Source organism: Puma concolor, chromosome B4 (assembly GCF_028749965.1).
Source record: "Puma concolor isolate L17-30 chromosome B4, mPumCon1.1.hap2, whole genome shotgun sequence".
Taxonomy (NCBI): Eukaryota; Metazoa; Chordata; class Mammalia; order Carnivora; family Felidae; genus Puma; species Puma concolor.
This window is the reverse complement of record NC_141673.1, coordinates 111,929,259-111,948,783: the sequence shown is the minus strand read 5'-3', so window position 1 is coordinate 111,948,783 and position 19,525 is coordinate 111,929,259. Positions and strand designations below refer to the sequence as shown.

Below are 19,525 nucleotides of genomic sequence, written 5' to 3'. Positions count from 1 at the left end.
ACATGCTCATCAGCAATGGCCCATCTATACAAAGGAAGATTATTAAACTGTTTCAAATATAGACACTTTTAATGTTCTAGTATGGAAAGACTGCCAACCCATATTAAGCAAAAAAGATCAAAGCACAGAGCACCTGGGTAGCTCAGTAGGCTAACCATATGACTCTTGGTTTCAAATCAGGTCATAATCTCATGGCTTTATAGGTTTGAGTCCTGCATCTGGCTCTGTGCCGACAGCACAAAGCCTGCTTGGGGTTCTCTCTCTCCCTCTCTCTCTCTGCCCCTCCCCAACTTATGCTGTCTCTGTCTCTCTCAAAATAAATAAACTTTAAAAAACTAAAGCACAGAATGTGGTAGATAGCGTTTATATAAATACGTGAAAGGAGAATAAATTTTCACATTTTCTTACAAAAGAATGGTACTACTTGAAAGGATCCACGAGAAACTAGTAACGGTGGTTACACCGCAGAGGAGCACTAGGGACTGGAAAGCACTATTTTGTGTATCCACAGGAAACGTCTGAATCTAGAACTATGAATATATGACTTTTGCAAAAATCAAATAAGTAACATTTTTCTAAAAAGGAAGAAGGAAAAAAAAATCATGTTACCAAATTCATCCCCATACAGTCCATTGAGTTACACTGTCTTCCAAAGTAACAGGGAAGACCCTCTAATTCTAAATGCTCATCTCATTTAGATGTCTAATGAGCCCTGAGGATAGGAATGAGCAAGGACAGCTATCACCACCAACTTAAAACCAATTAAATTCTCTACAAGCCTGTGTAGGGTTGTCTTCCTATCAGGATCAATTCCTTTAACTAAAAAACTTTTTGTGTAATTCCATCAGAAACAAAGGATATTTCTTCTGTCTTTGAAACTAATTTCTAAAATTCAATTTCATTTCAAATATCTAATTCTATCCAATGTTCATTAAAAGAGAAGTTTTAGTATGAGAAGTGAATGAGAAAAATAATATCAAAAAGCTACAGACTAGGTACAAGAGGCTAATGGTAGATCAGAATTTATCATATCCATACTTTATATACATGTGAGAAAAAAACTCCATTTTTCCTAGAATAAGTAAATTTATCTCTAAAAGAAAATTAAATTTTGCCAGCTAGGGGTCCTATAATAATGGTATAACTCACATTCATTCTAATGAAAATGAAAAACCTCGAACTCTAAAAAAAAATTTTAAAGAGCAAAAAAAAAACAGCTCTCAAACAAATGATATAAACACATTCAGAAGAGAATATTAACTTATTACTTTCAACTCAACTGCTTATAAACTATTAAATATAATCAAATGGTTTGTTCAAATATTGTTTTCCTAATTAAGTGGAAAATTTGTCACTTCAGTTATGAACACAAAGAGTAATTTAATATTTTCTGATAATTCAATATTTTTGGAACCAATAGAATTGACGGCTATGTCAGGCCCATAACAGCATTCTGGGAGGCCTTTTCTTTCCTGTGTCTCACTAAGGCTCACTGAAGTCACGGTGGCTCTTACCCTCTACTACCACCACCTCGTCTAGAGAGCCTTAAGACACTCAGGTGTCTACCCAGGGCTGCTGTACTCAAATCTAATTCAGCAGAAATCATTAAGACACAGCCAGCCTGTTGGTAACAGCCTGATAGTGCTCACCTTTTACCACTTAAATCCATGTTCAATTACAAGACATTCTCAGAGAAAGATCAGAAGTGATTAAATAAATTGGGGATAAGGAAGGCTGTGCTCTCCATCATATTATCAAGTTCTCTGAAGTAGGAACATTGCTTGACTGAGCTTCGAATTTTCCCCCCCATTTCTTAGTCCTTCAGTCTGAAAGAATTTTCTAGTCTTTTTGCCATGTGTCGATGCTAAGTGACAAGCAATGATGGAATCAAACAACGACTCAAAAGTCTGACTGTTCTTATAAGGTTTACATATGTATATGTCTTAATATTTAGCAGGTTTTCTTCAATTTACTTATAATCTGCAATTTTTAGCTCATAATTAATGAAAATCACAATACTGTATCAAATGACATTATAAAACCTAGACCACCTAACAACGAATCTATCCATAATACAGGGTATCAGAAAAGGTGAGGCCATTATAAACTTTTTATTTGCAATTTATTGCAACACTTATTCACCCAAATGTGCATCAAGGCTTACTAAGAGCTCCAAACAAAAGTAAACAAGACAATGCCTGTGCCATTTTGGTGCATGGAAACAGTCATAAACATTCTAAAGAATAGTGAGAGAGAAAACAATAATGAAGGCAGCAGGCATGTCACTCTCTTTCAAAGATGGGGACTAGGGTGACCTGACACATGAAAGATGAGAAGGAACCAAATCTGTGAATTGGGAGGGCCAGCAAGCCAGAGGCCTGTGGGGAAGAGGTGTGTGAACTGAGCATATATTTGCTAATGGGAATGAAGCACAGTCATGACTGCATAAAGAGGAGTTTAATAAAATAGCAAAGTCCTAAGACTGAGAAGAGACAACAGACAGAGGACAGGTGAAAACGGGCAGCTTTTGAGAGGCCTGGGAACCTCCTCCCAGGCACGAGGAGGGAGATTTGTAAAAGGTAGTGGGGATGTGAGTAATATTGCTTCTATTTTCCCATGGGCATGTGACGCTAAATCGTAGGAGGGCCGGTTAATGAATTACTTCGGAGAATTAAAGAGATGACCAAAGGTAGGAAGAGACATTATGCTTCTGCAAAGGGTTTAACTTGATTCCAATTGATATTGACTTTGCAATTTTATCTTACAATCTAGAACTATGGTATTTGTACAAAAAGAAAAACTCCTCAGTTTTCCAATCTTATGAAGTTTGATTTATCAAAAATAAAAATATTTCAAAAGCTGTATGTTTTTACTGTGATGAAACCCAAAAGGCCACCCTAAACTCCCCTCCCATACAATCAGGGGTATGTTGTGAAAACGTGTTTCTTTTCAGTGCTTTAATTTCCTTAGAATTTGTTGGATATTAAAGAAAACTCACAAGTCTTCTTTCAGCCACAAAGCAGAGGAAAAAATGGATCACAGGTACACAGACCCAATGAAAATACTATGGGGCACATATTACCAGACCTCAGTGGGGGGACTAAGAACATAAAACCATTGGGCAAAATGGTTTAGCACTTAAAATAGCAATTTTTCAGGACAATTTCAGAACCATTCTGAAGGACTGATTAAAGAAAAAAAAAATCCCTACCTAGATCATAACAGTCCAAAATTAAACACGGCTTATGAGTGATGCCATTTGTATAGGCAGGCTTTAGGAAACAGGTAGTGAAAACAACATACTGTAAACTGAAAATGTTAACGTAATTTCTTAACCAGTATTTCTGAAAGAATAGCAGTTCCACTGTTCACTGAACACAGAAATAAAGACCAAATTTTCAAAAGCAAATGACATACAGATTTGTGGGAATAAAGCGCATCAGAGTATAAAGCATGCATTCTTTCCATCGTCATACTGAATCGCATAGCTCACAACAAAATTCTTTCAGACCACCTGCAATGAAAATATGAAAAGGCACCTGAGTGTCATAGCTAAAAATGAAAATGTATCTTTATCCAGAGTGCATGCTCTAAACATCTGGTCCTGGCAGCTGTATTCACAGGCAAGAAAATCATCAGCTACCAGCAGATTCCCCATGAAGGTTAATCCACCTACCACCAAAGATGTTTCACTGGGTAGAATTTCTGTCTCACTTCCCTGCTGCTTGCAGGCTTTTAGCTCCATAGGCCAAACAAGCAATAAATAGCGCCAGGCATAAAGGGACAGGCGAATTGATGAGGACCCTCTAAACTGCACAACACATTCCAAAATCCAGTGAGTCAAACAGTGCCTTCCTGACTCCATTCACACGACAGAGGGACGGAGATGCTTAGCAAGTGGCCAAGCAGAAGCCCTTGTAAGACACTTAGCATTCTTAAATGGTATTCTTAGATTTAATTGTATTTAAACCACACGTGCTTGCCAAAAGCAAAAGGGAATATAAAAAATGGACACAGACACAGAGATTAGCACTAATGTCATTTTTGTGTCAGATTATGTTCTTCAGAAAAGAACCAGAGATGATTTAAAAAGATTAAATTTTATTTTAATTCTGATAAGATGCCATAGAAGCAAGAATCCAGTTCTAAAAGGCTGATGGGAGCATTAGAAATACACGAGGGACGAAAATGAACCAGCCCACCATACCAAAGGGCACTTCCAATATGCAAGGAGAAAATGCAAGGAAAAAATGGTCACTCCATACCAGAGAGAATTACTGAGGTGTAACCAGTAAGTCTATTCTTACCTAAAATAAAGATGGGGGGAAAGTAACATCTAACAAGTGCCTACGATACACCAGAAACTGGATCTCCATTTTACATGTTCCATGTCACTTAGTCTTCATACACAGAGCCAGTTATCTGCCAAATGGGTACCATTTTCTCCATTTTGCACACATTGAAAATGAAGTTTGCTGAGATCATACAACCTAAGGCCACACCACTGGTGAGTTATGGGTCAGACAAGAGGACCCACTCACGGGAGGGGCAGGTTTCCTGTCCTGAACACATGCTCTGCAAGCTCATGGTGTCTTTTTGCCACTAAATATATCTAAAGGTAAAATGCTACTTATCACTTGGACAAGAAAAGAGCATCCAAAGTGGTCCTGATTGTGGGTGACAAGGCTCCTCAGGAAATTAATGTGTCCTTCTCAGAAGAACGTCTATCAGGGTCCCTGTGCTCCAGTCCTGTTCTTCTACTCGATAATTCCTATTCACAGTTCTTTGATAATAAAGCTAGACATTATGAAGGGCTGATGGAAAATAAAACATCACACACATGCAGGATGCTTCCATCATGTTTTAAAACACAAATAATTTTAAGATATGTATTATAATAATCAGCTTATTATTAAAGCACAAAATCTTTTGGCATTAATATAGCCAGGTGACATGAAAACTTTTTTCCAAGGTTGTTTTGGTTTTATTTTTAACATTATTGTGAATATGACAGGTTTCTGCTATAAGGAAAATCTCTGGCATTTTATAATGAAACTTAAATTTAATTTTAAAGCAATCTTGATGTTTTTAGTTTCTACATTTGCTGTTGTTGAGGTAAACACAATTATGTTTGCTTCTGCCCAAGTTCTGCAGAAGTTTATCAATTAGGAAATAATATAAATAAATTCCCTTCCTTTTAATAGAGAACTATAGAAGTTTAGAATTTGGAGGCAGAGGGCTTTGATTATCTTTATCCAGATAACCCTAGCAGTCACTTGGTTTCTCAGTGTTTATGGGCTAAAGAGTTAAATAAACACACACACACACACACACACACACACACACACTCCAGGACCTGGGTTCTAGGCAGCACCAGAACCTAACCTTAGGTCCCATGCGGAGGCAGATGCCAGGAGACCCTGCACGTGCCCCCATTAGAATTTCTAGAGCCATCCCCTAATTTTGTAAAAAAAAAAAAAAAAAAAAAAAAAAAAAAAAAAAAAAAAAAAAAAGGATGATCATTTCACATTTGGAAACTGACTACTTATGTCATCTGGATGGTTCTAAGGTGTCATTGAAATGAGTTTGTTTGTTTGTTTCCATTTAGAAAAGGCTATTAAGCACTTGGAAAAGGATCTTCCCTTATGCAGGCAGATCAGAGGAAAAACCAACTTCGATGAGAGGTATAGAAGCAGGACCCACAACCTGATCATCCCAGACACTCATCATCTTATCACTCCAAGGTAACATAAACAACACCTAGTACCACAATTACTTATTGACAAGCTTACTCATTTTTTTTTTAAACCACCCACTCTTGTGTAAAATCTGGATAAGCTTAAAATGTTTCTTCACTACTGTATGTCCACTCACATGCAAAATAGGCTCGAAGTTTTAAAATTTATTATTGCCCTAGATCTTCTAAAATTTGGCCTTAATCATAAATATAATAAAAAGCAAAAATGAAACACATTCCTAGAAACTTACCTTTTCCATGACTTGCGAATGTATTCATTCTGTATCATGTGAATAGTTATAAAGAGCAAATTTTTTCAAAAGTTTAAAAAGTATCAGAATAAGCAATGCTGAACTATTCTTTTTTAAAAATAAGACAAAAGGAATTTCTTCTCAAGCATTATTTTATTTAAATATGTTTTCTATTTAGAAGTGCCAGGCTGGCTCAGTAGAACATGTGACTCTTGACCTCAGGGTCATGAGTTCATGCCCTACATTGGATACCAAACTTAATTAAAAAAATAAATAAAATTTAAAAATAGGAAAAAATATGTTTTCTATTTAACATTCAGATATTTTCTATTTCTCATATCTAGGACTCAACTCAGACCAATGTAAAAACAGACACCATCCCTACATGAGTCACCTTCGTGTCAGAAGGAATAAATATCAGAAGTCAGGGATGTTCTGTTCCTCATGAAAAAATCTGAAATGAAAGCATCATGGCTGTAGATGGTGACAAAAGTGCATAATATGAGAAGAAAAGGCACTGTCAGTTTTCCTTAAACTGATGGCTTTGAGATTCTGAGACAACATGGAAGGACGGGGACAGGGAGACCAGGGTACAAAGGAGAAGGTGGAGCACAGTCATTGTCACACGTGAACTATGTCATCACCAAGCATTTAAGGTAGTTTTCCTCACAGTTTGCCTCCTCTGGTATAATATGCCAATTAGACAAAGTTTTTGCTTGATGGAAAAAACCCTAAAACACGGACTTTTCTCTAAAGGTCAGGGCAGCCATTCCCTTACAACAGAGCTTAAGTGGCGGCTGGAATGTGCCTTGCACCTCCTTGCTATTTCTGTTAATTGGCTTCAGGCCTGTTCACCAAGTCAGGGTAGTGAAAATGGCAGGCTCCCAATTAGGTTAAATTTCCCTTAGGTCCCTCTACTTTCAGGCCTTAAATTCTTCCAATAATGTATTGTAAAGTTCCTGCCTCCTCTTTTGTGGAATTTATTAGTTGCAATAAACTGTAGGGATAGAAGAACAAAGTCAGCTTATGATCTATTATCTGCCAATATTAAAATATAGTTACAAAGAGTCAAGGAAATGGTAATGATTAAAAGGAATTCAGATTCTTCAAGCATAGCCAAACATCAAAACTAAGGCTTTTGTTGATTTTTTTTGTTGTTGTTCCTTGGGTCTCAGAGTCAAAATTTCAGAAGCATGAAAACTTTTTTCAAGGCAATACAACAACAACCCATTTAGTGTTGAAATCCTTTGTGCCTCTTCTGAGATTTCAGAAAAAGTAAGTCCCAAGATTCTATAAGAAAATGATGCTCTTTGAAAGATACACAGTCTGAGATACACCTTCTGAGAGGAACCTGATTCAAGTACAGGCTATTCTCAATTAGTCACTGAAAAGCAGGACTTCTGTTTCTGGAAATCATGCTAAGCTTGACTCCAGGTGCTTCCTGGTGCAGAGTTCTAATAAGACGCACACCCTACCTTTGATTATATGAGTGTAACTTACCGATATTCTAAGAGAGTGAAAGATTCAATATCCCTTTATATAGGATCAATCTCACAAAAAGAAAGACACAGCTTCCAGAGGTGCCTACTAGCTCAGCATTTTAAAACACTCCCTTGTGCTTTTCATGTCTACAGTTTATTCCCACTGGCAAAACGGACGTGGTCATAATTGCCTTCAAAAAGCAGAGATAATGAGAGATGAGCAATCTAGGAGGAAATAGAGCAAAAACAAAACCACTGAAGGCATATAAAATCTAGAACTCTGTTCACCTCTCAGTCCAGATGGCATAATTCATGGTAGATATTTCCACCCCGGTGATCCCAAACGGTAAAGGCAGGGGGTTGATTTGTGTGTTTTACCATATAAAACATTCTTTTCTCTGTGTAATGCTTGTCTGTTATTATATTTTTAATGGCAAAAACTAACGAGAAAACAAGCCACAGAAGAGACATCAGGCCATTAAAGTCAGACGACTCATGTGGAACTGTTAAAAAAATAAATTCACAATTAAATGAGACTATCTGGACTAGATTTACAGTGTGTCCAGCATAACCTATTAGTCCTCTCCTGCCCACACTATTGTACTTACTTTTAAGAAAACTTTTAATATGTATTTTGTGTTGTCTTTGCTGTTCTTATCCAGTTAAAATAGATTTCAGTCTAATTAATTTTCCTGCTGATGTGAAATGGCCAAATTTAGTGAATGGATCATCATTTTTTAAATGTAAGCCAAGGAAGATGATGTTTTCAGGCTCAGGCATCAATTAGCTAATATCATTTACATTAAACTACATAGACTAAGGAAGTACTCAATTTTTAAAAAACCTGCTTATTGTGGAAAAACTGCTTCAAATAACTTCAACAGAAGAAAATCAAGCCTTGGTCTTTTGAGAAAAAAACTCTGTGGCTTCTCAGTGCAACTATTTTGCGTAAAAAGAAACTATTTTATACCAAAATTACAATGAAAAGCTATACTACTTCCTTAAAAACAGGTCTACAACCACAATGGTAAAAGTTACATTATTAGAATATAATTAAATATATCATACTTTAGAAACTCTGGACTGCCATTTTTTTCTCCTAATCCTGTAATAAAAATAGTCATATTTAGCATATTTAGCTAACTATATGTCCTTTCTTGCTTTAATGGGACCCTGACTATATTCAGTGATCAGCAACTGCGTTTCAGGAAGACAAACCACCATACCCACACCCCCAGCTCCAGATCAAGCTCACCTAGTCTAAACCAACAACTCCCTTCAATTTAGAAATAGACAAGCAATTCATACAAGGCTAGACAACAAAACATGAAAGGAATCTGTTTGGGTGGGGGGAGGGGCTTGTGGGAAAGGTGTATTTGCTTTCAAAAAGAGCCATGCAGAATAAAAAGGAACTGTTCCTCTTCTTCCATGCAAGCATGTGATGGCTGAGGCTCTACAGGAAAGGACAGACTGGAGCACACAGCCAAGGAGGCACTGTGTAGTGCTCCCAGAAAATGGAGAATCTGGATCCCCAATGAGGTTCCCCTGAATCCCCAACTGGCCTTTCCTCCAGATTTCTTATTAAATGAAAAATGAGTATCTTCTTCTTATACAATCGAGACTTTCTGTTCTTGGCAGCCAATTTTTTTCTCTAACAAGTGTATTAACACCCAGTGTTTATGGCTACCAAGCAGATATGATTCTAACCCCTTGGTAGGTTAACATCAGTGGATATAGTAGGTTCTAGGATTATACCCATTCAATAAATGAGTATACCAGGTCATTTATGGTAAATAGCTGGCAACCAGCGAGTCTGACTCCAGGCCCAGGCTAAACTATCTAATTCTTTAAAATATTTACTTCAAAGAGAAAATGTAATAATGACAACAATCAGTTTAAAATCTGTTTAAGAAAAGAATGTTTTTCCTAAGTAGAGCTTCCGTGGTTTTTTAATTATTTAAAATTATTTCCATCACACAATGCTTATATTCTAATATTTACGGTATGATAAAAATCAGCACGTTTGCGATACCATCCATTGTTTCAAAGGCAAACTGGACTTTTGTACTATTTCATATTCAAACACACCCCCCCACACACAAAATTATTTTAGGAGGCTTCAAACATACACTAAGATGAATTAAGTAAAACATTTCAGATTTCTTTCCAATGTCATCATTAATCTAAATTGAAAAACAGCTATTCCAGTATCTAGGCAACAGAATTATTAACAATTTTAGAAATTACTGAAACAAAACATTCTCTGAGCACTCACCTAGTCTTCCATCTATATGAACTTTTTAGAGAAAATAAGTGACAAAGTAACGAAATAAGTATTTTTTGTTTTGTTGTTGTTATTTTTCAAGTAGCTTCCACACCTAGCACGGAGCCCAATGTGGGGCTTGAATTCGTGACCCTGAGACCAAGACCTGAGCTGATCAAGAGTCGAATGCTTAACCAACTGAGACACCCAGGCACCACAGTTAGTGTGTCCTTAACATAAAAAATTATTAAAACTACAAGGAAAACACTAGGATTTCCAAGAAAACACTATGACTAACAATAAGGAATTAAGACTTTATACAACAACACTATAAAATTTATGTTTTACACTTCAAAACTTACCGGATAAATTCTCAGTCTTCATATGAAGTGTCTTAACAGTGATTGTTTATTGCCAGGATAGGAACCAGTTATTATATTGAGTGATAAACAATTCTGATTTCAGGAACTATAGATGGCTATACTGTGGAGTAAACTGAGCAACTCTAAAACCTTACAAACCTAAAATAGTTTATTGATATTTATGAAAGGGTCAAGTCCCTGAACCTTACAAAACAATCTAAATTCTGAAATTCCACTATAGCATATTTCTCTTCTAAAGTGAAGTCAGGTAAAACAGAACATTTTAATTTGCCTCCTCAGGTCCTTTGACTTATTGCCTATCAAATAAACAGAAGAACCTATAAGTGGTCTTGAAAGTCAACTCATAAACTGTACTGTTCACTGCCAAATGTCTGTGTCTCAACAACATAACAAACTCTGATATTAGGATACTCCAGAATCTATGGCAAATATTTGTAACCACTTATGAGAAATCTTTGACTGGGGACCACCACAGAAATAGTCTACAATTATGTTACACAAACTCTGACATACAGGCTGGAATTTAACTAAAGTTTATTAGAATAATTTACCTTTAATCATCATTGTGATGCAGGAAACATCTTTTGGAGTATGGGCCAGGAAGTTAGGTCTATGACACACATAGAAGGATTAATTTATGTTACCTGTTCTTGCTTCTCCAGCCACTTGTCCACCATTGGGTGACTGGCACTCAGAGATGACCGAGCATTGTCTCTCTGAAATTGGTGTGACCAGTTACTAGTATCCCGTGGAAGGCTTCTGTAGTTTTCATCTTTCTATTCAAAAAGAAACAAAAAGGTGTCTTGTAAAAAACCAGACCTTGCAAATTAATGATGTACTTGGGTTTTTCAAAAGTAGCAGAAAACTGATTCTGCATGTTTAAAATATTTTTTCTGAGTCTATACAAAATAGTTGACTGAGGACATTTCACTCAGATTAGACCTCATGAATATAGTCATATGTCTAGGATGAGGGAGTCTAATGACTATAGCAGGGAAGGAAGCCACACACATATGCACACAATAAACGAAACAATAGACCTTGTACTCCCTCCCAAATCAATCTCCCCAGGCCAACCAATTACATGCACCAGAAAATGAAAAGTATTTCTCTCCAAGATTCTTATGATCTCTCAATCATGGAATTTTCCTTTTGTCTTCTTTCTACTCTTACAATAATATTGGGAGATACTATCTATAATTCACCAAAAATGTTTAAAATAAGAAAGACTAATGAATTTGCTCCTTATTTAGATCCTTGTAGTTGTGTGACTTTGGGCACAAGACTTAAGATTCTCTGGACTGTTCTGTTACCTACTTCACAAGCTAGTTGTAAGCATTAATTTAAATATAAAGAAAAAAATTTATCTCAATACATGGTACATAATAGATACATAATAGTTTACCCTAACATGCATATGGCAAGTGAGGTCTTTACATAAAAACCTAGTTAGTTGATAAATATTTAATAGTCCCAAAGCAACCAAATGCTATTTAATTTTTGTTCTTTGAAACAATAACTTATAACAATTTGCTTTGGCTTTTGGACTGCAAAACTTAATTTCAATGTTCTAAAAAGAAATGACAAGGCGAGGATAAGTCAGAGAAGTCAAACTTTTAGTTCAACGATTAAATCTAAATATCTCCTACAAGAACAAATTTAAATCTTAACCTCACTTTGACCTACTTACAGCAGTATCCCACTTTACGAGAAGTACCAAAATATCCTCCTTAATAACTTTGCTAAGGGTAATATGGCTGTATACATTATACACATGACTGATTCTTATCCTTCAATACTTAAGCCCTATGAGCAGCGAATCCATAGAAACAAAGAAGTGTAATACAATAGGTTGGCATTGTATAGACCTTAGCCAGAGACCAAGACGGTGTTCTCTGCTCCTTCATAAATTCCATCAGAGAACAAAGCTTAAAAATGAATTGATGGTGTTGGACCTATGCCAATACTACGGCATACGAAAAATCTTTTTAAACCTATAAATATTAACCAGTATAAACTTCAGTATGAAACTTTATAAGTCTTTCTTATTAATTAACCTACAAAAAATAAACTAAAAACTTGATAGCATTGAACATTAAGGGCAACTAATTTTTACTAGAAAAACTGTACAGGTCTGGTTACAGCAGTTCAAGAAAGTGGTAATGGAGCATAGAACTGCAAGCAAACGCGCACGCGCACACACACGCGCGCGCGCGCGCACACACACACACACACACACACACACACACACACACACACACAGAATGCTGCAAGATTAGGATCTTGCTCCGCCGCCAGGAATTAGGGACTCACCCTATTTACAGGAACATGGAAATAGTAAAATAAGTGGAGGACATAGACAAAATCTAAAGAAAAGAAAAAAGCAACTAAAGAAACCAAAGCTCACTGTATCTCCAAATACTAAGATCTCTGCCTTAAAACTTGGGCATGATAGTTTCAGAACAAAGCAAAATTATCTGACTTATAAGAAATTCAAGTAAGTCAGAGAGGGTAAATTTACCAATGACAGAATCGTAGATGTCCGCAAAGTGAAGAAGGATTAAGAGTCTGGAGAAACACAAATAAAATTTTGATATCAAGGATCTTGGGGCTGCTATCATGGACTAAAGACCTGGCTTCTCTATTCATTTTCCACCATTAGAGATGATTATTACACCAACCCTTTACTTTGAAAATGAATAATTAAATAGAAAGCGTTAAAAATCTATTCTGCCTTTTCAATAGGAACTATATTTCGGAGAAAGCAACAGTGCCAGTCGATGAGGGGAAGCTTGTCATTTCAGAAGAATGCCAAATAATGGAAACCGAATAATGAATACAATTAGAAAAATCACCGCATTCAGCCTCTAATGAAATAAGTTATTAATCAATGGATGCTAAAACCTGTTAGGTGAAGAGTTGATAGTGAGCTGCAAGTCTGCATAGTGACAAAATACCACTTGCAAAGGGAAAAATACATCTTTAAAATGAAGAAACCGGATGATGCAAAATCCTCACTTTTTTGGTGTCCAGAAGCCTGTGTGTGACTGGGAACTTCCTTTTGATTCCTTTTGAATCTGCATCATTATTCTTCTTTACTGAAATGGCCCTTATTGACTCTACCTATGGTCTGCTCACTACTCCCTCCTTAGCCCAGCTCAAAAAGTGTCTAATTTCTAAACGTCCCTCCCGACAACTTCTAGGCATGGGTCACCAACACTAAACTTTTTCCTGAATTCATGATCTAAATTTCCAATAGACCATCCCAAAGATGCCTCCAAATCAATAGATCCAAACTGAAACTCGCTTCCTCTCTCAATTCTGGCACTCTTCTGAAAAATATTCATCATGCTCTTCACCTCTTTCAATTTGTCTCTCATCTGAAATGAGTACAGCAGCCTTGTAACTGGAGGCTGGTCCCAGCCTTAGCCTCTCCAACAATGTTCTCTACACTTTCCACAGAGGATTTTTCTAAAATGTGTGTTGCAACACATCACACACGGACAGACACTACAGGTAGACCAGAGGAACTTTCACACAATCACACTTGCTGTGCCACAGGCCTCCTCATCTTATGATCTTTCTGAACCTAGCTTCCCATAACATTTCTTCTGTGAAATTATCAGTGTTTAACACCCAATGCAACTGCTACTTTCTATAAGAAGCATTCCCTGACTCTCTCTCAATAGAACTCATAATGTCATGCTTTTTGTTACCACTACATTCTAATTTTACTTCTAATTATAGTTCTAACTTATAATTTAGTTAATTTTTAGAATTGTTATTTCCACTATTACAGTGAAACCTAAACAGAAGATCACCATTCACCTTTAAACTCAAGCACTTAGCTCAGTTGCCTGTACCAACATGGAAGGCTTTTTCTTGGATATTTGTTGTATGTCCTATTTTCACATGGTTCAGAATCCCAGACTTTTCAAACAACATGTCTACAAGTTGTTTTAGAAACTGATAAGGGCATGCTTTCAAAAGGCAGCATTTTCACTGAAATATAATAATTGTACTTTTAGGTTTACACTACAAGATATATACCACTGTTATAGGTCTATTTCAATTTAATGTCACACCTACAATATACAATATCTGTGGATAATATGATTACTTCCAATTGCATCTAAAAAGCAGTGTGACATTTCTCCTTTTACATCAATTATGACATGTAATTCATATAGCAGGCCACCACAAGGTAATCTTATTAAGGGAGATAAGGGCTAAAGATAAAAAAAAAAAAAAAATCTGTCCTTTTGAACTCCATCTGAAAATTTCCACAGTTTTATATTCATAAAATCAACTTTGAGTAGTTAATGGATAAGAAAAACAAACTTGATACTAACCTCTCATAATAAAAAAGTTTTTCTAATTCAATATTGTTATGGTAATGTCAATAATGAATTCAGACATTAATTTATAATGTATGAAAAAGTCCAGTTGAAGTAACCTTAGTCATGATCAAGAAACTGAAGAGTTTTTAAAATATATTAATCACTATGTAACGTATATTTTACTTTGTTGATAGTATCATGCAGGTACTACCAGCATTTCACACATGTTCTCCTCACAATCCAGAACTTTGGATCAGGTTCATACAAAGATTATAGTCCTACAAAGTTGTGATTCTGTATTTACAATGTGATTGCACTAGTAAACATCAAAACACACAATATAATTTCTCCTTAACGATATATGCTTGGATATTCATGATTTCCATTGAAATGTACACAGTGCATACTATTTTCAGCTTAAAAACATTTATTTCAGTGTAAATGATTTTAAAAACCTGGTAGCCTGAACTACGTCTATGCAAGATTATCTATATGCTTCATGGATCAGACTCTAGTCAGCTACAAAAAAGTCAACATTTTCAAGTTAAGTGTATTTGTAAAATCTACATTTCCCAACCTAAAGGGAAAACCAAACCAACAAAATTTTTGCCATTAATATTTTTGCAACAAGTTAGAGCTGTATTTATAAAAACTTGGAGAATGTGACTTTAAATCTATCTCATTCTATGATCAAATTAGTGCCTCAAAAAAAAAAATTAATGCCTCCATTCCATACACTGGTGAACTTCAAAGCAAAAAACAGAAATCCTTCTCTTCAGACTTACAAAAATCAATCAGTAGGACCAACATACAAAATCCTAACGATTATTAAATTTGCTAATGACAAGAAATAACCTATTATAGTAAAGCCACTACTACCTTATCTAAAAATTTTTACAAGAAAAATACCATAAGGAATTACTCTCCCTTTTAATTACAATTTTAATCCTCCACTTATGAGGCTGTCCCAAACAGCCTCTCAGCTTTGCTTTCCCTCTTGCCAGAAAAAAACAGATGTTCCTACTGTGATCAGGGATTTTCCTTATCATCTAAATGTACTGCCATATCATCAGGTGTCAAAAAGCCACCCAGGCTGAGAAATGCATATTAATTTGCTACTCCCTGGTAGCAGTACCCTGGTTATGCAGTAAATCTCTTCCAGGGCAGAGAAAGTAACTGTCCTCTCTCCCCCAGCACCCCTCCCCAAGCCAATTACAATTCAATAAAGAGAAACCACACAGAACCCACCCAATGCCTTGGGGGTAGAAGCTTATTCCTGGCATACTAAGCTCCAACTCCAAGGCTTTATCTCTCAGAAACAGCCACTTAGCTGATGGTCAGATTCCTTGGCAAGCCTACATCCCATGTTGCTGAAATATGGGAATATTTCATGAACATTATAGAAGTAACAGATATTTCTATGTTAGCAAAAGAAACCCAACTACAGTTCCACTTTGTTTCAATGAAAAAACTCCAAATACCTTTTTAAAAATCATTAGGAATTGTGTCATATATTGACATACCAAACACTCAATGCATATAAATTTCTTTTTTGTACCTTCTATGCATCCTATGGATTCAAACAGTCCCATGCAGTTTTCAGATTTTAAATTTACAATTATTTTTCAAATCTGTAATTCTGGTCAAAGAGAATTCCATTTTCTGCTTTATCATTTTCCCAAGAAATGATACACACACACACACAAAAAAGAAACCATTTTCAGGATGTCTAACCTGAAATTATGAGACAAGTGAAATTAGTAATTATGACAGGATTTTTTAATTACATGAAGCTTGCTAAAATCATCAGTAATCATATTGTTGATTCAATGTGGCAGACCCATTCTCAGTCTCTGGGGAGAGTTTACCTTGTGTGCCTCCTGATGGCTACACCAGAGCATAACCTTGGAAGCAATGCCAAGGCTAAAGCATAGCAGAAGATAACAACCATAAAATGGTCTATAAATAGGATTTTTCTCAATGTACTTTTCTGACCTTCAAATCATTCTCTAGATAATAAATGAGAAAGAGAGAAAAGAGACAGAGAGATGTGGGGTTGGGAATAAATTGACTCACACAAAATTTACAGATTCAATAACCAACTTGTAGATGAAGGCAGAAAATTTGGCAGTCCCTATCAATTTAAACCAACTACATGCCTGTGGAAAAAAAATTTTTTAAATAAAGAACATAAGATTTTATTCCAAACACAGTATTATCACCACTTACCCTAGATACATGGCTATTTTGAAGTGTAATGAACTGAAAAGGCATTATTTGAAATCCATGGTGACCAATATCCTACACGGAATGCCCCAATGTAGTTGAACTGAAGTCAAGCAATTCATCCCCTATTAGCTAAACCCATATTACCTCTAATTCCTGTATATATAAATAAGCATAAATACTGGTACATAGATACATCCTACTTCCCTTTTGGATAATTGCTTACTTCCACATTCATAATCATTAATGAGAGCAGTGGAAGAGACCAAAAAAAAAGAGTATGTGTTTATAAACTTGCTCCTATTCCGAACAGAACTATGATAAGACAAAGAAGAAATTCAAACATCCATACATTTTTTGTCAAAATAAAATTCTATTAGTAGACTACGTATCGTTACTGATAGTATCATTACTGACACTAATTTACAAAAGTGTGGTACAATGTGTGACAAGAAACATTGGATTATACTACAACTTTTAAAAATTTTTAAACATTTATTAGAGCATCTCTGTGTCTCCAATTTCATTAAGTAATATATCTTTTATCTTAAATCTCTAATTTTCTTTCTAAGCTGAGTTAAATTTTGAACAGGAATTAGTAACAAATATTGAAAATAATTTATCCAAGCAGATTTTCTTTTTATTAATGTACAAAATCAAATTTCCTATAATATACATCAAATTTTATTAGTTTTTTTTTCTTTGAAATGTTAAAGGTACATCTTAAAACTCATTCTGACCTGAAAAATCTGAACTATAATTTATATCTTTTTCAGGATTTCTGACACATAGCTTCCAGATCATAGAATTACATTTAGATCAGTGGGACACTCAAAAATCCTCAATATGCTAGGGAAAAAAATTTATGTTTGGAACTCAATATAGAAAATACACATTTGAAAATTACAATTAATTTTCAAATAAGTTTCCTGTCACATAGTAAATCCTTCAGGTTGATAGGTTGACAAGATCACAGGTATGACGTTTTAGTTTCATTTCACAACCTGCAAATGGCCAGTGCCTTATTAACAGTCTTAATATCAGATAAGAAAAATAGCCCCCAGAACATGGATCTGCATTAGGCTATGGATCTGATATGAAAATGGGTTGGCCAAATATGTCAAAGAGATGCAGGTTTTACAGCGGCCATGATGTCTCCAGGGGTGACCATGAGAGCACAGATTGCTCTTAAGCCACCAGATCTGTTCATGAAGCCGACAAGGAAATCTAAGAGGAAAAAGATCAGCAAACCTCAGCCTCTTACAGCCTGTTTATTTGAACCAATTTCTTCAATTGTTTTTATTTTAATCTATTTCCACAGTTCAGAATGCTATGAAAAACTTTAGATACAGAATCTGAAACCTGGAAGGAAAACGCAGAGAAGATCCAGCTTAACCTCTTACTATCTAGTAAAAGCAGACAGAGGTTGAGAGGAGTTACAACAAATGCTTGGTGGAGATGAGGAGGACTAACCAGTTCCCATGGTTATACCTACCCACTTTGCTGCCCAATTTCTGAGTAATGAGACTTCCAACCCTCATTCTTGATCTAACCGGGAACTGTAGTTTGCCCGGGTAATGATGGTAACTTCTGATATCTAGCCATTCCTACACAAGGATCCCATCCAAACAGAAAAGCATCTACTGAGTTCTTGTATATAAACTAGGGGCAAAACCATTATATAATCTTGAATCACAACTTATATTTACATGAGAGATGGTCGACTCATTGATAAATACTGCATAGTCTTAGGAATAATCAAGAGTAAAATGTTTGCTTTAAAATGGTTTTAAATTAAAATGATCTCTTTCCAGGTATAACTGGGATTATCTCCTTTATATGATGAAAACATCTGTAAAAGCACAAGGAGAAGGTAGCCTAAGAGGATAGTTTAACTTTTTTCAAATATGAAAACATTATCTCCATATGAATTCTGAGGAACTAAAGAACAGAACTAAAAAGGGAAGCAGTAATAACAGGAGTTCCTGTTTCATTTCATGCACAACACTTCCTAAAAACCAACACAGCCACCTAATTGCCATACGGCCACAAGCATTCCACAATCAGCAAGTATAAGGAATAGAGAAAACAAGAGCACCATTTTTTACACTGTTCTTTCAACAAAGGCAAGTGGATGAGAACAAAATAAAATATAAATATTACAGATCAGGTAACATTTTGAAGAGCCTGGCTCATTTTCCAAAACTACAATAAAAATGAAGAGCAACAGTTGACTAATGCTGCTTGACTCTGAAAAACAAATTTAAATCCAAAACAATTTTAAAACATTTTAGGAAGTGCTACATATTTTTTTATTTTGACAGCAAAAAATACCTATTCAGATTTCATTTTCTTTCAAAGACATGTAACTTTAAACACTTATATCGCCAAACTAAAATTATAAATAACAATAGCATTTTGCATCAGGATCCATTTGTACAATACTAAGAGAAGAAGGGAGCAGATGCCAGGGGATGAAGGAGAGAAAGTAAAATACTTACAGTAGTTGCCCAATTCTAAAATATCTACAGTCTTACACATTATCTAAATGTGTGATGTAAATCTTTTATATTTACCTAAATGATTTTCACCTTAATTTCAAAGAAATAACTAAAATTTGAAAATCGAGATACTTGTACCATATATAACTAGTCTACCAATGTAAATATTAGTACTTCTTATATTATCATAACTTCAATGAACTGGGTAGGTTAGCAGAACAAGTGAGTAAATTTCTGTGCAAGTCCCTAGGTGTAGTCGACAATCTGACTTTCTTAAAGTTTTCCCTTAATTGTGAAATTGTCTCCTCAGGTAAATCATCTCCACAGAGACATTTTTGAAACT

At 35.5% G+C, this 19,525-nt stretch overlaps 1 protein-coding gene across 18 annotated transcripts in view; it reads right to left on the bottom strand.

Moving 5' to 3' along the window:
- PARD3 (par-3 family cell polarity regulator) overlaps positions 1–19,525 on the bottom strand; it is a 680,086-nt gene that overhangs the window by 330,141 nt on the left and 330,420 nt on the right. For all 18 annotated transcript variants that reach the window (XM_086714599.1, XM_086714604.1, XM_086714589.1 and 15 more), the window contains one exon: positions 10,760–10,891. In XM_086714599.1, the coding sequence (XP_086570725.1) occupies positions 10,760–10,891 (132 nt within the window). The remainder of the gene's footprint in view (positions 1–10,759; positions 10,892–19,525) is intronic.